Below are 18226 nucleotides of genomic sequence, written 5' to 3'. Positions count from 1 at the left end.
AGAATGGTTCCTGTTGTTTTTTTTTTTTGAAACCGTGCCATTAATAGCAAAGCTGTAGGTATCTCTTATTATTGTGACTCTTCAAGTTCTTTAGATATACTGCCAACTAATGTTTTCTCAGGACCCAGGATTAACGTAGATGAGAAATTCTTAAACATCAGTGTACATCGGGGAAGGCTTGCTGAAGGTCAAGAACCTTAGACTTCCTTCCCCAAATCCACATTCGGAGGCGTGCTGATTTAACGTGGGGCTAACATGTCCTCTGAGAAGAGCATTTTCCTCAGTGCTGTCCCTCCTGACCGCGGGTGCCACGTGGAGACTCTCTCCACCTCCCTCAAGTACCTAGTCTGTGTGCCCTTTGCGTGGTGCCCCTGGGACAGTCATGTGTGTTAGGGATAGTCAGAGAATGAACTTGTCCTTAACTTAAGAAGCAGTGATTGCAGCCCACACAGCATCTGATTCAATGGCTGGTTACATAGAATGTACTGGAAACTATTTATAACCCTATTACCCCCGAGACGGCATGAGATACTCTACATGAGAAAGCAAAGAGGCTTAAATTCTAACAGCACTTTTGTTACCAGCTGGGGTAACTCCACCAAATTTCCTGAATCACTTTGTCTTCAGTTGCTGCATCTGACGGGGGCACTGTCGCTTTCCCTCCCTGAATGTGACCTTCCGGGGCTTAGACCAGGATGTCTCAGGCTTCCCTTTGACTCTGGAATCTGTACTTTTTCACAGAGGGCGGCATCCCATGTATACCCTGCCTACACTCAAACTGCAGTGGTGCACATCTGCCACATTTTCTTTGGAGAATAACCATTTCTGATTCATTATGTCCTGGTACACTATTATGCACGAAGGATTATGAGACGTGCCAGGCACCCAGATATCTCAGCAACAAATTCAACCTACTGCCAACTTATGAAAACACATGTTGACTTGCATAGGGTTTTATTTACTTGGATGCATTAAGGAAAAATTAAAATGATAGAAATTTGAAGAAACCCTGAGTTAATCAGACTATAGCAGTAACGTTCCTCGTTAAGAGGTTTGTTGCAGTCAGAGATAAAGAGCAGCATTTGTACACTTGTGGACGTCCGTTTCAATTCAGTTTCTTCACATAATCTCTTAAACAGACTAATAAAAACATGTTAGTCCATAGTTAACTTCAGTTTTCAAATAGAAAATACCATATCATTTAGAAGTTAAAAACACAGAATAGTGAGGTTTTGATCTGTGCAATGTGGTTTAGCTAAGTACACAATCTTTAAGCAAACGTACAAACGTTTTGTGCTCTTTCAACACTATTAACAAATGAAGAGACTGAATTGACCCAGGATTTTGTCCTAAAAGGATAAACTACCAAACTGATGATTATTTGTCTTTGTTTTTAATTCAATTCCAAAGGAAGAACTGGAATGAACACATTGAACCTTAATTCAGTATTTCAGCTCCTTTGGTACAAAGTATTCTATTATTTGACCTGACAGGCATCTATATGTGTATTCCTCCCATGTCTTTTCTGCTGTTTTCTGTGGAGCAAGAGAGGCCAGTGATGTTGAGGCATGTGGGGGCTTGGTTCTTTAGCCCTTTGCTGTAGACATTGCTCCACACGGCAAATACTTTCAAACAAACATTAACATACATTGGTTAAGAAATCTATGTTGTAAGGTAGTTGCATTTCTTACGTAAAATATGTGCACACAGGCAGTTCAGATGGAAACAGATTTCTGCCTGAATTACAGAGCTAATTGCCTCAATTCTCTTCTTTGCCTTAAGCGTATGAACATTACTTATGGTAGGAACAGCTGACCCTTATAAATCAATTAATCAAAACTGATGAATTCTTTCCCCACATTGTTAGTTTTCCTTTAAACAATGATTACGTTCATGTTCATCCACAAGAAGTGAAGACTTTCACATCTGGGCAGTGTCTGTGAAGTTGCTCTGGAGGTGTATGGTGGGAACGTGGGTTTGAATGTTGTGTTAGGCAGAGAAATAATTCACATGAGATGGTCTGAGGATGTCTCCTAAGGGGAACTGCTTTATCCAATACCAAATCAATTTTTACGGGTAAGCTAAAAGTTTAAATTGCCACCTAGTAGAATTCTGGGGTCTTGGGGAAGAGAGGATACTAAGGCCACTCAATGACAATGTCAGTAGACAAGCTGCATTTTCAACATGAGAAAAAAACTGAAGTGTGGGAAAGACACACTCTTACACCATATTTTCTGCATAAAAGTAGAAGCTTGAATATTTTCTATGTTGCCATCTCAGTCACAATTAAGTATAAAGATGGGAAAAATATCCAGTTTCTTTGTAGACTTAAGGAAATTTTTGTTGATCAGTACAACTATTTTGTTCATAATAAGTCTTTCTGTTGGCAGAAATAGGAATTTGATGCTTTTTAAGATATTTTGGGATTTTTCAAAGAAAAAATTTGATACTTTCCTGTAAAAATTACATGGTATTCTGTGAAAACTGCCTTGCAGCAAGTTCAAGAAAAGGTACAGGAAGGGGGAGAGGTGATGTGCGATGCTTTCATTTTAGAGTAGCTCTGTTTCAGTGCTTCCAACGGAAATGACACAGGAGGAAATAAGAGACATTTCCTCCTGCATAAGATATACATCACTCCTGAAATTTTTATAGAATCAACTGAGACAAATCAGGGGCTTCAGAGCTACTCAGCTTATGAGTTGTTAGGGAAAAAAAAATTTACATTTAAATTGCTCTGTGCAGCTACCTTGAGATGTTCCCCTGGAATGTTTATGGCTCTTTTTTTCATTAATACTTTAAAAAAATACAATTTCAAAACCAGTGTATTACTACAGCTAGTTGTGTTACAAACAGGCACTTCATTTTATAAAATAGACACATTCAAAGTGGTTTTGGTCAACCAGTCACTCCGTCGGAATACTTGTTCTTCATGTTGAGTAATCTGAAACCATGTCAACTGGCCACTTCTATGACAGAGACTAGGTCATTAAAGCTCTAACATAGGGAATATTTTCTGTTTCTATGTGTTTTACCTATAGGAGCAATGATTGTCTAAAACATCTTGGACATTTTCCCCCCAAATATTTTTATATATATATATAAAAATACAGCAGATTTCTTTTTAATAGATAAATCTTAACTATTATTTCAATAACTTGCTTTTGCATAATCAGAAAGGTAGATATGAAGAAAAATATTAAATGTGCAAAATGCTCTTTTTACACGTATATTAAAAAATACAAAGTAAGAATAACTTTATGCTTATATAAAAAGCCATTGGGGGGAAAAAGTCTTCAATGTCAGAAAATCTGGTCAGATTAGAGCTTTCGCTTGAGGAACTGTAAACAAACTGTAAATGCTGAGAGTTTTCTCAGTTCTTTCCAACTAAGACACTCTCGAACACATCGAGTCCTGCTTTGAAGTAAAGCTGAGCTGCACTGATGCTGTTCAGCACCTCTGACACAGCTTCTTGAAGGGTCTCATTTGATGCAAGTGACTTGCAGTGCTCCCAAGCCTCCAGGAGTATTGAAAACTGGCTTGTCTTCCCATCAAGGTGGTACAGGATATTTCTAAAAAAGAAATACAGAAGGAGAAAGTGTTTTATGCAGTGCTATTTTCATATCAAACGTCATAAAGATATTTCCAAGAAACAGTGACGGTTGTAATAAGTGAAATTATAAAAATACAGTATTATCATTTTTGGCCTCTATGAATGGATATAGACATTTACCATCAAAAGTTCCCTATAGTGATGAGAGAGAAGGAGAGGAGGAGACTGTATGTACCTCTTGATGGAATTACACAATACTATCTATGAAAAAAAGTAGTTTTGCTAAAAAAAAAAAAAAGTTGAATCTGAATCTGATGAGGCTTCTCAATCTAATGTCTAATAAATAATGAGGGAAAGAAAAATACATAAATTATACTATGGTTTTGTAATCAGCAACATACTGTGGGAAATTCTATAGGACAAATGATCCAGTTTATTCAAAAAATAAATTGCAGTAAGAAATAAGGAGGAGCCTCCAGACTAGGATTTCTCAGCCTTGCATTATTGACACTGGGTGGTAGAGCAGGCAGGGAGCGGGTGGGGGGATAACTGTTCATTGTGGCCGCGGTCCTGTGCATTGTAGCATGTTTAGCAGTATCCCTGACCTCCACCCACTCGATACCAGTAGCATCCCCTCCTTGAGTTGTCTGCGAGATGGGGCTGCTGTCGTAGAATACCATAGACTGGTGGCTTAAACAACAGATATTTATTTCTCACAGTTCTGAAGGCTGTAATTCCACGAGCAGGCTGCCAGAGTGGTTAGATTCTTGGTGAGGGGTCTCTTCCTAGTTATAGTCTCACAAAGTCTTGTGCATGCACACAGAGTGATCCGTGACTTCTCTTCTTTTTCATAAGGACATTAGTCCCATCAAGAGGACCCCACCTGCATGACCTAATCTAACCTGCGTTACTTCCCAAAGGCCCACCTCCAAACACTATCCCTTTGAGGTTAGGATTTTAACATATGCATTTTGGGAGAACACAAACGTTCAGTCCGTAGCTGTTGTGAAAACCAAAAATGTCTCCGGACTGCCGGAATGGTCCCTTACAGGGCAAAATTGCCCCTAGTTGAGTATAGCTGCTTTAGACCAAACAAAACATATCAACCAGTCACAAAGTATAGACTTTACTAGGTCTGTTCTCAAACAAAAAAATGAAACGTCGTACAAAACTGAATACTAATTAAAGACTTACTAAGAAGTTGTTAACATTTTGGGTGTGATAATGATATCAGTACGATTTCAAAGTGTCCTTCTAGAAATACATACAGTAATATTTGCAAGTGAAATGCTATTTCTTATATTTGCTTCAAAATATTTAGAAGGAAAAAGGGTGGAGATATGGACAGTGCAAGTAGAACAAGACCGACTATTAATTAATAATTGTTGAAATTGGGTAGTGTATTCATTATACTGTTCTCTCCTTTTGTATGTTTGACATCCAGATGTCTTCTCCTAAGTGTAGAGTGTGTAATAAGATGCTACCTTGAAATGTATCCAAATATCCGAGGAAGAGGAATTTGGCCTTGGACATGTCTAAAGAGGTTCCTTTTATTCACTGATTGATAGAAAGAGGTACATTTTGGTAGAACACTATGGATCATTGCATCATTTGACTTATTTCCAACCCAAACTAGCTGAAATAGCTGAAATGTTATGGTCTAATAAGAGAGGCAGCTGTGTAAATAATTAAAATATAGTTGTCTAATTGTCATATTAGAAGTATAAGGTCTAGTGATAACAGACGACAAATTGCTGCTGGCAAAGGTCAGAAAAAGTTCATAATGGAAAATATTTCAACTTTATCTTGAAGGATGATGGGAATTGCCAGTTACTGGGGTTTTGGAAAGGAGACAAGCTAGAAAGTGGAGACAGCACCCTATGCAGGAGGAATAGCACAGGCAGGGTATGGATTTATAAAACAGCTTGGTGTCCTCCGTGCATCATTACCAGTGTTTCTCTATGACCATAGTGCAAGGCCAGAGAGGGAAGCTTTGGGAGAAGAGCTGGGAGAGCAAAAGTCATGACCATGTCATGCAAGGTCTTCCCTATCAGGCTAAGGAGGTTACAGTTTTTCTCGGGCAATAGGAAACTAATGAAAGGTTTTAACCAAGTAAGAACGGTTATTAGATTGTATTTTGGAATAATTACTTTGGTTGTAATATAAAGCCTAGAGAACTGCTCAGTCCGGATGAAAAGTGACACAGATGTGAGTTAGACAGTGGTAGTTAAGTTTGAGAAAATGGAGCAAGGGCCACAGTTCAAGATTTAATTAACTTATACGTTTCCCTAGCACCAACCTCATTTTTATATAGAGTTCTGGACCATCATTTCCCATCTTATCAAGGCTCCACTACCTCAACTGCTCCCGAACTTCCCACTCTGTATTCTGTGGTGGTGAATGGGCACTGAAATTTACCTAATTGCTCATGCCAGAACCCTGCAAGTCACTCCTTTTCCTTAAATATCCAACTGCTTTCTGCAGTAACTTACTTCTTTTCTTCTCTGTTGTGGGACCCTGATCCCTATATTTTCAAGATACACTACGATATTATTGCTTTACATGTCAGGGGTGAGAGATACCTTGCCTCTTCAGCAGATTTCATTCTGTGTTGTGAACATAGGAGGTCTTGCATTATGCTTATATTTAATTGACTTAAATTTTTATCAGGCTTTGTTCAGTGACAAGAATTTAGTAAGCCCTCTACTGTCAGTATAAATGACCTCAATTCAGGTTCTTTTGCATTTTAAGCATCAGCTAACTTAAAAATAGCAGATTTTGGGGTCAACTATTATCAGTTGATAATAGTACCTGTTGGGTGGCAGTGGGACAGGAGATCCTTGAATTCAGAGATTACTTCAGTATTTTTTTTTCACAATGTATTATTTGAAATGGGAACTATATCTAATAATCCAATATCCTTGATCTTTGTTCCTGTGAGTACACTTGACATTAAATGAATTAAAAGAGCTGTGCAAGGAAGATACTTCTTTATATTCCAAATATTCTTGAAAGCAGGTATAACCTGTGCATTAAGAAACACATATTCCCTGGCTACAGAAGGGAGAAAAACATTTCCAAATGGAGTGGCAAGTGGGTCACGAGCAATGCTTTGGCTGTGAGTGGTACTCTGAGAAAAATGTGGATCTACTTTTACAAGAACAGTCCTTGAAATAGGGACTTCTCTTCTGCTATTTCCACAGTATTAATAAGGTTAAAGAGATGTTCAGAAGAAGCCACCGCACTATGTTAAAACAATCCTATAAGCAATTATATATAAATACACATAGATACAAGTATACATGTGTTTTTTTTTAACTTCAAGGATAGTCAGTTACAATGCATCAATTTTTGGTGTACAGCACAATGTCTCGAGTCATGCATATACATACATATATTTGTTTTCATCTTCTTTTTCATTAAACATTATTATAAGATACTGAATATAATTCCCTGTGCTGTACAGAAGAAACTTTTTTTAAAATCTATTTTTATATATAGTGGCTAACATTTGCAAGTCTCAAACTCCCAAATTTATTCCTTCCCATCCCCTTTCCCCAGTAACCATAAGATTGTTTATGATGTCTGTGAGTCTGTTTCTGTTTTGTAGATGAGTTCATTAGTGTCCTTTTTTTCCTTTTTTTAGATTCCACATATGAGTGATACATGGTATTTTTCTTTCTCTTTCTGGCTTACTTCACTTAGAATGACAATCTCTAGGTCCATCCATGTTGCTGCAAATGGCATTATTTTATTCCTTTTTATAGCTGAGTAGTATTCCATTCTACAAATATACCACAACTTCTTTAGTAATCTGTCAGTGGACATTCAGGTTGCTTCCATGTACACATGTGTTTTTATGTGTAAAAGTTAAGTTTTTATTGTATCAAAATGACTCAAACAAAACAGAATTAGCAAAACACCTAATGAGAGTTTCAGTAAATATTACAATATTTATATTTTATATCATTAAAGGAGGAGGAGAGTGGTAAAATAAACCAATTAATACAAAGAAACTTTGATACAAACATGGAATTTTCCCAAATGAAGGTGAAACTGCCTCAGATAATCACATGTATTTGCCTACAGAAGCTGTAAAAAAGTTACTTTCATGTTAACATAGTCCCTAATTGCCATAAAAAAGGAGTGGGTTTTTGGTGTCAGGATATCTATCAAATATGTTTAAATTTACAGTGAACCATTTGAAAAGATAGATAGATAGATAAACACTGATTTAATATTTAAGGTGTTTTGAGGATAAAAACAGTTTTAAATATATTTGAATTATTCAGTCACTTAAAGTATTTGTGGACAATTTATACTGTTTTATCATTAAGAATAACAAAATTAGTATAACAATATTTAATCATCTTTCGTAACATTTGTAATTTTGAGTTCTCTCCCTCTAGTTCATCAATTTCATTTTTAATTATAAATCATTTCTTGGCAAATAATACTTCTAGAACTTAAGAGTGTAAAAATAATTTCAAAAGCTGTACCAAATACTTCCATTCCTTGAGGACATACTGCTCAGTGTGCTGAAAAACAAAAATATAATCATTGTTATCCAGAACTGCCCCTTTAAATGACTTTAGTTGTAACCAGTGTAATTAACACATTATGGGAGCATGATTTTGGGGGCTGTTATAGTGACTTTTCTGGGAAAGTAAACCCCCCTGGCATGACATACATTCCCATATACATATTCTATGGTTATTAAATGTTAAATATTATTAATATTCTATTTAATGATAAGATATTAATAAAACATGCTCATAAAAGTTACAGGATTAATCCCTCAATGACAACTCATTTAAGCATGAGCACAATCTCGAATATACTGATGTAAAACCTCAGCCATAACTGGTACAAAATAATCTAGAAAAGAGATAAAGTGGAAGAATAAAAATACACCCTAAAATGAGTGTTTAGGTCTAAAGCACAAGACACACAATTACTGTCTTTTTTTTTTAAACTGGAAAGCAATATGTAAATTTCTTAAAGACCAGTGCAGTGGAGTCTGCAGTGTGCCAACATTTGCTTTTCCTAACTAGTAAGCAACACAGTAATACTTTTATAATGACTGTAAACAAGCCATGTGAATAGAAATGGATTCTTTTTGGCTCGTGAAATTGTACAAGGAGCTAAACGCATTTTCCATATGCTACATGATTCAAGTAGTAGGCTGTGGCAAGCTATTATGTAGGATAAACACTCATATCCATTTCTACTCAAATTGGATACAAATCAGCTTAAAACTACAGATACTTAAGATTCTGGGTGAAGATTAGTGACTGGGACTCTTTCATCATAATTTAAGAGAAAAATCTTCATTTGGGGTACTTGCTGATGTAACTTAAGTCACTTGATCTTTATTGTAACAGAATTTTTTGTTTTTACCTTGATAGATTGCTGTACCTTAAAAGCAAATTGAGGATGACAAAAATACCTTTAAATTTTCATGAGGAGGATAATTTCTCCTACGATTTTCAGAAGTAGCTTATCTTTTACTAGTTCTCTTTTGTGTACTAAAAACCATTTAGCTTCCTGCTTACGGAAAATAAATTTTTGTAGAGCCCCTTTCCAAAAAGGTATCGTATTATTTTAGTTTTAATATTTGAATGGAAGACAAAAAACCCAGCCATGTTTTTACATTTTATCACATTTGTTTACATATACTTATTCTGAGAACTTCCTTACCTATTCAGTCAATAACCCCAAGTACCCTGGGATCATCCCTGGGGAGCAAAACTACTATTGTTCCAATTTTTAATATGCAAATGATTCTCGCCTTTGAAAATATTTCACTTAGATCAGTGTTTCTGATGGAAACTTCTAAGCCAAAAGATCTTTGTATTCCCATGTTATGTGACCAAAATTCAACCTCAGTTAAATGGAGTTAAAAGATGTCATCAATATATACTATATCGGAATACTCAAATATGTCTCACCTTCTCAGTGACAGAATTGTGTTTTTCAGATGAGGACAGACTAGGAATTGACAAATAGGCAGTCAAAAGGGACATGTCAGGCAGGAAAAAAGGGTGGAAAAAAAGTGAGAAAACACCCTTGAAGAGATTCCATGTCAAGAATCTGTTCTTTATAACCACAAGGAATCACACTCCTCTCTGAACTGTTGCTGCTCTTAGATATACCTGCTTTAGTTCGATTCAGAAAAATTTGCTGGCAGAAAGAATGGACTGTGTTATTAATTCAATAAATCACCATTCGATTTGCATACACACAACATGTATCTCAGTATGGCATGCAGAGACATCAGACCTAATTAAAATATTATTTAATTGAAATCATTTTAGTAGTTACCGTGTTTAAAATAACATTAATTCTACCCTCATGCCTATCTTCTCTCATCTGTGACAATTTGGATCTTATAAATGTAATTCATACAGTCATCCTGACCCACACACAACACAAAGAGACTACTAAAAGGAAAGTGTAATACATTATTGATGACACTAATGAAATTACAACACACATCACTCATTTTAATGGTTCTGTCTCAATGACACATCACGGTGACCAGGAGAGAACAGCGCCAAGCTCAGAAACCTAATTAATAACTCCCGGCAGCATCAGTGAAGGAGATGAAGCATCTTTACTCAACTGACAAATCTTTTCCACTCAGTTAAAGAGAAGGAAAACTGAAGAAAATGAATTTTGAAACAAAGGCATCTAAAGTTTTCATGAGTCATTTCCTGGTGTGTGAATTAGCAAATTAACAATGGAAACAATGCCTCTCTTTCAAATGTTCCTTCTTGGATTCATAAATGGGTGAAGGATGCCACCCATTCTAAACTTTAATTAATATTCATTATACCCCACGTTGAGGAATTCCTAAGTGAAATCACACTAAATCATAAGTCATGCCTTTGAAAACTGACTGGGTATACACCCTGAACATCGAGAGAAAAGGTCAGCTCAGTTCCTTACAGTTGTTGCTAACTCTTTTTAGTGATTTTACTAACTGTACTATAGGGATAGTTAACGGTGGATTATTGTATTTTAATCAACATTAGAAAAGATTATTTGACTTGGGTATTATGTCCATGAGAATTCACCAAATACATGGCTGTACTCTTTATAGTACAGATGTCCACTCAGCTAAATTTGAATGTGGTCTAAACTAGCAAAAGCAGAATAAGACTTAAGACCATTATTGTTGTTGTCAAGCCATCAACTCACTCTGCAGACACCTAAGGCAGAAAGATGTATGATAGATTCTTTGCAAAAATGGTGACAATTACTCTCCTCCCTGTCTGCAGGCTACCTCAAAATAGAATTTGGCAATTCTTCCAATCAAGAGGTGGGATGGAACACACATTCCCCTATGTGTTGAATCGGGTTTGGCCTTAATGAGTGTGATATATATGGTGAGCTCATGCCTCAGAGTTTCTGGCATGTTTTGCGTCTTTCTCTGGAACCCTGCCAAGCCCCCATGTGAAAATCCTGGGTTAGCCTTCCGGGAGAAGAGAACACACAGAGCAGAGGGGAACTGTTATGCTGAGGCCTTCCTGTATTAGCTAGTCCCAAGCCATCAGGCAGCGGAAGCACTGGCTGCAGACAAACACAGCCAGGAGATGACAGATCCCAGCCTGGCCCAGGCCAGAAGAAAAGTCTAGCTCAGGCCTGCTAATGGCCATGTTGAGTAGTTATTTTAAGCCACTAAATTTTGAGTGACTTTGGAGCAGTGGATAACAGACGTAATTTGGTAGTGTTTTTCTTCCCCGTTGGAAAGGAAGGGTTTATATTGCCATAGGCATCACGTCTCTTATTTCCTGTGAATACCACTGACAGAACACAATGTATGATGTGCATTTGACAGTTCTTTAAATGACTGGCTGAATTCAGAAGACACTTGTGGAAAACTGTGCCCAACAGTCCTCGTAAGTAATTTAATTACAAAGTGAAGATATCTGTGTTGATACATTAGGAGCTTTAAAATCTGTATGGACTGCCAAGTGGGATTTTTCCACTGAACAAAAAATGTTAGTTAACCAATCCAGCATATGGTTTGTTTGTTTCTTTTGAATATAGATCGTCTTACTGAGTTAAGGCCCAAGAAATGGAAAAAATGATTCTGTTTCTAGTACAATTACATTTAAAATAGAACAAAGACGAGTAGAGAGAGTAAACAATTCTATTCTAGACTTTTCGGTCCATCTAACTACATTGTTTCTCGAGAAGTTTCCTGAGAAAGATGATTTTTTTTTTTAAGAATATTTAAGGAAGGTGATCTCTGAGCGACACAGTTTGTGATGGTCTATCAGCAAAGAAAAATTAGATTTCTGCACTCAAAACGATTCCATTGAATCAAAATGGGAGACAGAAATCAGACAAGATTAAAACAATCCTTAGCATCTTCTATTATTTGGAGATGGTGATACAGTTAACCATGATTTTTTCATACTCATGCAGTTGGGTTTTTTTGTTTTGTTTTGTTCTTATTTCAATTTCATCCTTGCTGTTTTCTTTCCATCTTACCTCTGAATATATGGATGACCTACATTTCAATATTTGTATAACTTTTCTTTCTTACTTGGAGCTCATTTCTCTTAGTATTTCAGCAGTTAGGGCCTGTCACCCTCCAAGGACAATTTCATCTGAATACCCTACAGGCACTTGTCAATTAACATAGGATGCATTTCCTTCAATCCAGACCTCCAAATATTTGCACCTGCATTTTCTCCATTACTCTTTCCTTACCTTCATTACCTTTAGTGAACAATAATGCTGAGGCCACAAAACCAAACAAAACTAGTAATTCATTTTTTATTCCAGTAATGAAAAAGGTGTGAACTATTTGCTTTAGAAAGCTCACTCTAAAGGCAAAATTTATAACATAGGCTCTGTCTATTTAAACAAGGTGAGTGAGTGAGCCAATATTGACCTTCCTGCCTCACTCTGCTTAACAGTCCTTATTAAACTTCTAATATGAGGAGGTCACTGTGTTAGGTGCTCAGGGATAGCAAAGAGAAGTTTACGGTCTATGTTGAAAGCCAAGTATATAATCAATAATTTAAATTATTAACTTATTTTCCATATAAAGCACTTAGAATATTATATGGTATGAAATTATTTAATTTTATATTTTACAATAATTTTCACTTTATTCTGTGTATATGTATATATGTATAGATATGTATACATACGTAGTTAGAAAATACTGTTTTGTTGTGTAAACAAAGAATGTTGCCTGCCATTCTAGTTCCACAAGGGTCAAGCCATTAATCACTGCAGTCGCCCACTGACAGTGCACCTTGAGGGGAATTCAGGATGGAGAAAAACACAAAGCATTCTGTGCTTTAGATACTGTCCCTAGATAGTTAAGATGCATATCTAAAGAATAATTTCAGTGTACCCAGATTCTTGCATCTTCCCATACGCATACATGCATTAAAACCATTAACTTGGGATGTCTGTTCTTTGTGATTAGCAAAATCTTCTGATGTTCAACTACCTTTTTTCCCAAGGGGGGGAAAAACCCTCATATATATAGTGGCTCCTCCCTTACTGCTCTGGAACACATTCCTCAGAGCTATCTGAGAGGCAGTCTCCTGAGTTATAGTCCTCAGTAAGGTCCCTTGATAAAACTTAACTCACAAATTTTACATTGTGCATTTTCTCGCTCAGTTGACAGCTTTCAATGGTTTTGTGTTTCTTGCCTTCCTAACTACATCATACCCTTCATGTTCTATAACATTTATCACACTGTGTACTCTTTATGGGCATGTAATAAATACAAAGTCTATACATACTCTATGTGACATTCAGGATATGCCTTACAGTTTGGAGAAAAAGCTCTAGGAGTCTGTCCTAATGCTATGTATATAACTTGATTCATCTGATTTCAGTTGTCATAATACTGATTCAGATAATAGTCCTAATTAAGTCAGCATAAGGTAATTCTTTAATCAAATATATTATTTTAGTAATGGGCATATGACCAGATCTTGGCAATAAAATTTGAAGGAATATATTTTTTTTGGAGGCTTCTAAGAGCAGTAGTATCTTGCATTTCTGAGAGAACAACCAGAAGCTAACCCTTCTTCCTTTGGAATAGTATAGAGTATGGATGTGAAATCTGTAAATCCTACGTTTTGTTTCTACCTTGAAATGATACCATGTAAGGCAGAGCTGAGAGACAGAGAGAAACTTATTCCTTGGTGATATGATAGAAATGCTGAATCAAACAAACCTAAAATCCATTCTTCCTCTTGACTTTCAATTATGTGAGTCTACTATTTAACTCTTTAAGCCAATTTGAGTAGTTTTTGGCAATACTCAATCAAATGTATCCATGTAGACAATTTTATTGACTATATAGTTATTAAAAACAGATCTGTATATTTCTTAATAACTATACTGAGCTTATCTGATCAAAATAATTTAGATAATTCATTCAGTTGACATTTGAAAATGGCTGCCTTAAGGTAATAAATGCATGGTTTCTCTTGAATAGCAAGTATATTATTCAAGATAATCTGCAAACTTCAAAATCAACAGAACATTAAAATGTTTGCTTAATTTTATCCAGAAGAAATACATAAGTATTAAGTTGATTGATGGATCTATTCAAACCATGAATGTTGAATCATGAAGGTTGAAAGTATTTAATAAAGGAATGCCTTATGGTAAAATTACTCACAAACAGTAGAAAGATAACCTTTCACATTTTACAGAATTGTTAAACTTGTTACTAAACATCCATTTTGAAAGTGTGACAATAAAGAATCCTTTAAGCAAACTGTTGCTATTCTTTAGCTGAGTAAATTTGCTCACAGTTTACTGGTGCATTACTATCTGTAAGTATTTTCGCTACCATAATGGTTTATGCCAGTAAACAAATGGATCACTATATAATTTACTGTGAAAATTTTAAAAATTAAAATAATCTGATTTTGAAATACTTAAAATTTTTAAAACTACAAGTACCAGACAGGCAAATTTCTATTATGTTGAAGTTGATCAAAAAAAACACCCAGATTGTGAGTAAATAGTAGAAATGTTAGTTCTTTGCTCTGGGAACCCTAAAAGAAGATGTATTCATCTGTACTCTCAGCCATGGGTGTCAGAGGGTTGAAGTGGTTCTGCAGATACTCGACTCAAAGAAGATATACATTTGGTTGTACAGGTCAAAAATTACCTATTTAAGAAAAAAGCCTACTTATTGAAGGTGTGTACATATGTAAATACTACATATACATATACATGTAATAGTTTACAGTAGCGATGAAAAACATTGAGAACAAGGCAGTAACCAAGAGAAGCCGAGTATCACAAGAATACCACCAAGATTTTGCTGTAGAAACATGTTTAGGGCATTGATGTTTCTGACACTCCCACTGCCACCGCTTCAGTAAAAATACTTCTCCAGCATGGCAGCATTGCTTTCTCTTCACCTTTGTGCTACCATTGCCAGAATCTTGATCCACAACTAGCATGAATAATCTTGAACTGCCTCTACATCTTTGCCTCACTTCTTTCAGACATAACTTCCTGGGAGAGCTCATCCAGTTGACTGAACTGAGGTCATATGCTTGTACCTCAACTTAGGAACAGAATGCCTAGATTCTTACCTTCTGTGGGGAGATAAGCCCAGCTTTCCACCAGGCTCACAGGGACTTCCCTTCATAGAGGAAAGAAATTTTGGTATCAGGCAGATTTTTAAAAAAAATTTTAAAACAGCAGCCCAATAAACATCTACTACACTAGTGATGGGAAAGAAAACTCTATTTCAATAGGGTTGTCTTGGAATTACCATCTAGATTGCTGCCCTACTGCATTGCAGTTTTTTCCCTTTTATTAAATGTCAGCTTTTCACCATTAAGTATGATAGCTGTGGCTTTGTCATATATGGCCTTTATTATGTTGAGGTATGTTCCATCTGTGCCCACTTTGAGTTTTTATCATAAGTGAATGTTGAATTTTATCAGGAGCTTTTTCTGCATCTACTGAGATGATCATGTTTTTTTATTCTTCAATTTGTTGATGTGGTATATCACATTGATTGATTTGTGCGTATTGAAAAATGCTTGCATCCCTGGGATAAATCCCACTTGATAATGGTGTATGATCATTTTAATGCATTTTTGGAGTCGATTTGCTAGTATTTTGTTGAGGATTTTTGCATCTATATTCATAAGGGATAGTGATCTGTATTTTTCTTTTTTGGGATATCTTTGGTTTTGGCATCAGGGTGATGGTGGTCTTATAGAACTAATCAGATTGTACATCTGAAGTATGTGTAGTTTACAGAAATTAGACCAGAATAGAGTTGTTTTTAAAAAATAAAAAGCAGTCTCTGAAAAAAATGTTATTAGCCAAGTGCTCTAAAATATGGCAGCAGTGTTTAGCAAATTGAGTGTGTGTAAGAATAATGTGAGAAATTTAAAAACTACTCAAGGGATTCAGATGCAGTGTGTCTGGAATGACTTTAGGAGTATATATTTTTTCCCCTGCTCTCATGCTTAAACCTATTGGGAAACATTCATATATACTTAGAAATTCCCTCTGGTGAGTTTTGTATATACCAAGAGGTCTTGGTTTGTTCCCAAACTTGTCTGTTCTAGTGGCATGTTATTAAGTACAAAATTACATGATTTATTTAACATTATATTAAGTGTGAAAGAAACTTACTCCTGTGAAAATGAACCTCAATGCTTTGGAAATCCAGCTACTGACTCTGAGAGGTACTAATGCGAGCATAGGTTTCTTGAACTAGTGCGCAAATTTGATGAATTTCAGAAAGGAGCTCAACTATTCATGTTCATGCTTTGCCAAGGCAAACTTTGTTGATTCTCTTCAGTGCAACCATGGCATGTGGCTAATGGTTTCATTATATACCATTTGATGGATACTTGTCTCTCCTTAGACAGAACTCAAAAGCAGAGAGTTTCTTGTTCATTGTGCATTTCTCCAGGTTTCTAAGAAGTAGATATGGAATATATTTAATGGCATAAATTAATAATGGTGTTAATAATAACTGCTAGTATTTTGTGAGCATTTAATATATTGTAGGGAGTAAGCCACCCAAACATGCTACTTTGTTTTTTGTTTTTTTTCTGTGTGTGTGTGTATTTTTTTTTTAAGTATAGCCAGGTTACAATGTTGTGTCAATTTCTGGTGTACAGCACAATACTTCAGTCATACATGAACATACATATATTCATTTTCATATTCTTTTTCACCATGAGTTACTACAAGGTATCAAATATAGTTCCCAGCGATATACAGCATGAACTTGTTGTTTATCTATATATCTGTTAGTATCTGAATATCTGTAACTCTCAATTTATTGTAAATGTATAACTTCCCCCTCCATTCCTCCCCCCGTAACCTCTATGAGAGTCTGTTTCTGTTTTGCAAATAAGTTCATTTGTCTTTTTTTTTTCCAGATTCCAAATATAAGTGATATCATGTGGTATTTTTCTTTCTTTTTCTGGCTTATTTCACTTAGAATGACAATCTCTAGGTCCATTCATGTTGCTGCAAATGGCATTTTTCTTTTTTTATGGCTGAGTAGTATTCCATTGTATAAATATACTAAAACTTATTTATCCAGTCATCTGTCAGTGCACATTTATGTTGTTTCCATGTCTTGGTTATTGTATATAGTGCTGCTATGAACATTCAAGTGCATGTATCTCTTTGAATTAAGGTTCCTTCTGGATATACGTCCAGAAGTGGGACTGGTGGATCATATGGTAAGTCTGTATTTCGTCTTCTGAGGAATCTCCATACTGTTTTCCATAACAGCTGCAGCAAACTACATTACCACCAACAGTGTAGGAGGGTTCCCCTTTCTCCACAGCATCTGCAGCATTTATCATTTGTGGACTTCTAAATGATGGCCATTCTGACTGGTGTGAGGTGATATCTTATTGTACTTTTGATTTGCATTTCTCTGATAATTAGTGATATTGAGCATTTTTTCATGTGTTTATTGGCCATTTATATGTCTTCACTGGAGAATTGCTCTTTAGGTCTTCTGTCCATTTTTGGATTAGGTTGTTTGCTTTTTTCTTACTAAGTTGTATAAGCTGTTTATACATTCTGGAAATTAAGCCCTTGTCAGTCTCATCTTTTGCAAATATTTTCTCCCATTCCTGTAGGTTGTCTTTTTGTTTTGCCTCTGGTTTCCTTTGCTGGACAAAAGCTTCTAAGTTTAATGAGGTCCCATTTTTTAATTTTTGCTTTTATTGCTATTGCCTGGGTAGACGCCCTAGGAGAACATTGCTGATATTTATGTCAGATAATGTTTTGCCTATGTTTTCTTTTGAGAGATTATAGTGTCTTGTCTTATGTTTAAGTCTTTAAGCCATTTTGAGTTGATTTCTGTGTATGGTGTGAGGGAGTGTTTTAACTTCATTGATTTATATGCAGCTGTCCAGTTTTCCCAATACCATTTGCTGAGAAACTGCCTTTACTCTATTGTATGTTCTTCCCTCCTTTGTCAAAGAGTAATTGATCAAACGTTTGGATTTATTTCTGGGCTCCCTATTCTGTTCCATTGATCCATATGTCTGGGTTTTTTTTTTTTTTTTTTTACTAATACCATGCTGTTTTAATTACTGTAGCTCTATAGTATTGAAGACAACTGAGAAACTGTATACAGAAGAAGTCTGTATCCTCCCCCAACCATTAATTACTGGAGAT

At 35.8% G+C, this 18226-nt stretch overlaps 1 protein-coding gene across 6 annotated transcripts in view; it reads right to left on the bottom strand.

The window, feature by feature from the left end:
• Positions 1 to 925: 925 nt before the first annotated feature.
• Positions 926 to 18226, bottom strand: part of NAALADL2 (N-acetylated alpha-linked acidic dipeptidase like 2) — a 1170852-nt gene continuing 1153551 nt past the window's right edge. For 5 of the 6 annotated variants that reach the window (XM_072961150.1, XM_072961146.1, XM_072961152.1 and 2 more), the window contains one exon: positions 926 to 3569. In XM_072961150.1, coding sequence (XP_072817251.1) covers positions 3371 to 3569 — 199 coding nt within the window. In that variant the 3' untranslated portion in view covers positions 926 to 3370. The remainder of the gene's footprint in view (positions 3570 to 18226) is intronic. The other variant, XM_072961129.1, reaches the window with a different exon arrangement.

The sequence above is a fragment of the Vicugna pacos genome, chromosome 1 (assembly GCF_048564905.1).
Source record: "Vicugna pacos chromosome 1, VicPac4, whole genome shotgun sequence".
Lineage (NCBI taxonomy): Eukaryota > Metazoa > Chordata > Mammalia > Artiodactyla > Camelidae > Vicugna > Vicugna pacos.
Note: the sequence above shows the minus strand (reverse complement) of the source record. Positions and strands in the feature narration are given on the sequence as shown.